A 2390-nucleotide genomic window follows, 5' to 3' on the forward strand; every position below is an offset into this window, starting at 1 on the left:
AGCCCCACCCTTCTATTTTTTTAAATAAATGTTTGTTTATTTTATTTTTGAGAAAGAGAGAGGGAGAGAAAATGTGCACACAAGTGGGTGAGGGGCAGAAAAAGAAAATCCCAAGCAGGCTCCCTGCTGTCAGCACAGAGCCTGATGTGGGGCTCGAACTCACGAACCGTGAGATCATGACCTGGGCTAAAATCGAGTCAGACGCTTCACCGACTGAGCCACCCATGCACCCTCCCCTCCCTTTTTTAATTAAATATTTCCATCCTTCTATTTTTAAAGTGAATGCACTGTTGGGCTCTTAAAAAAGACCCTCAGCTATAAAACTCAGGAGACCAAAGGTGCCCAACAAAAAGTCTAATCACAACTGTGTCTAGAAATACCGGTGCTCAGGGAGTGGATTACAAATGCATATCACAAGATTTTAACATATCACCTGGCCACTGCCACTACCCCTTCTCCTTCCTTCCACTACGTACATCAGCATCCNCAGACCCCAGGAGTCAGGAAGTGTCGGTATAAAAACAAAAACCTTAGTTAGGATTAGGCCAGAATACCCCTAAATTTCCAAAAGATTTTATAACAACCAGAAATGCTATTTAGAAAATGCCAAGCTTAAGAGGATGCTGGTGTTCTCTGCTCGGCTAAAAGGAGATACTACAAAATGCAGGTAGAAGAGCTAGGATCAAGGCGCACTATCCACGGCGCCCCGGGAACGCTTTGTCATGCCAGCCAGCCATTGTCACCTCCCACACCATTAGCACCTACTGAGAGAGCCTGACCTGACAGGAGCTAGGGATGAAGGTGAAGGTGCCAGAAAGAAACACACATTTCCAGCAAAGTACTCAACGACTTTCAAATGATCTGAGTCCACCCCCCATTATCTGTACCTCCATGGAGATTTCCCTTCTACAGAGCATGAATAAAAAGTTGAATATTATATCAAATGATCCCAATATACTTTTGATGTGGCTCTTTTTAAATAGATCATACCCTAACATCCTTTTGATTTTATTTCATTTTTTACCATGAACTGAGATCAGACAGCTGTGTGGCCTCCGGGGACAGCATATTGGTAGTGCCTTGGAAGAGCCTCTTGGGCTGGCTTTCTGTCTCCATTTCACCTAAAACAGAGAGGGAAGGTGCTGCTGTAAAACAATTTTACAGATACAGGCATGGTGCTAAAATGGGATGATCTCTATATAACCAAAGCTCAGAACACTTCTACAAGCCGTTACTTCAAAGCTATTTTTCCATGTGCTTTAAGGTGGAAGAAGTAGGCTTCCACAGACCCTTAACCAAAAAGTAAGCAGCCCTTAAAAAAAAAACAAAACAAAAAAAAAGCCCTTCTTGTTTAGCATGCTACGGGCAGAGTCGTGTTCTTTAATAAAAGAGGAGGACGCTGACCGTAGTCAGCAAAATGAATCAAGGCATACCACGGCAGAAATAGAGTCCCCAAATAGCTGAAGTTCGCAGTGAATAATGATTTATCCTAGAGAATTAGGAAAGACTACTGAGTTTATATTAATAGTGGCACGTTTGCTGAGTCGAAGCCAAATGCATTAAAACGTATGTAGTCTAATCAACTCAAAGGTTGCTTTAGACTAGTAAAATGAAGATTTAAAAAAAATAACTCTGAATGCCCAGCTGACATCTGTAATCAAAAGCAAGTATTAGCCAATTCACAAAATTGGTGTTGTACCAGCTACCCCAATGTTATAGATTTTCTCAGAACATCTATAAGGTAGCAGAAAAACTGTGCATCCACTGGTATAACAACATTTTGCCACCAGGAGTGCAGAAACTAAAATGCCTCAGTTGGACAGAAGAAAAAGGCCTTTTCCAAATAAGCTATGATATAAAACACACAAATACCTTAGTCTGGAGGCTCCTTATCTGAGCTTTAAAATGGAAGATTAAGCAAAATGCAATTCCTGGGCCTAAATCTACTCCAGGAGAGAATTAGTAACTGAACTTACAGCTGTAGGAGATTCTTGCGATGGAGAAAGATCAAGCAGGAATAAATGCAACATTCATTTCTTTTTCATATTATCAATGAATTCATATTATCTTTCTTCTGGAACTATCCCGAAAATTGATGAAACTCAGGAAAGGTTCTATCTTTATTTGCTTTTTCCATGCTTTAATGTGGAGCTTTTAAAAGCTACTGCTGGACTTTCAACACCTTGTTAGCAAAAGACTTTAGCCCTTTTCAGCAAAGAATCCCTCCATCTGCTGGTATATTTTGGAATAGCTCTCAAACTGAACAACCATACTAATTCCAGTAATTTCTTGCAAGATATTTAAAATGAATTACGATACTAATAATGGCTTTTATTTCCAGGTGTTAGTGTCACGTAATAACTTCCTGAGAAGGTTCTTATGATCGTAAA

General features: G+C 40.1%; 1 protein-coding gene across 9 annotated transcripts in view; it reads right to left on the minus strand.

The window, feature by feature from the left end:
* The window catches only part of PABIR2 (PABIR family member 2), a 20821-nt gene that overhangs the window by 8269 nt on the left and 10162 nt on the right, over positions 1-2390 (minus strand). For all 9 annotated transcript variants that reach the window (XM_077760832.1, XM_077760831.1, XM_077760830.1 and 6 more), the window contains exon 9: positions 1025-1121. In XM_077760832.1, the coding sequence (XP_077616958.1) occupies positions 1025-1121 (97 nt within the window). The remainder of the gene's footprint in view (positions 1-1024; positions 1122-2390) is intronic.

Source organism: Crocuta crocuta, unplaced genomic scaffold, assembly GCF_008692635.1.
Source record: "Crocuta crocuta isolate KB4526 unplaced genomic scaffold, BGI_CrCroc_1.0 scaffold475, whole genome shotgun sequence".
NCBI classification, from domain to species: Eukaryota; Metazoa; Chordata; class Mammalia; order Carnivora; family Hyaenidae; genus Crocuta; species Crocuta crocuta.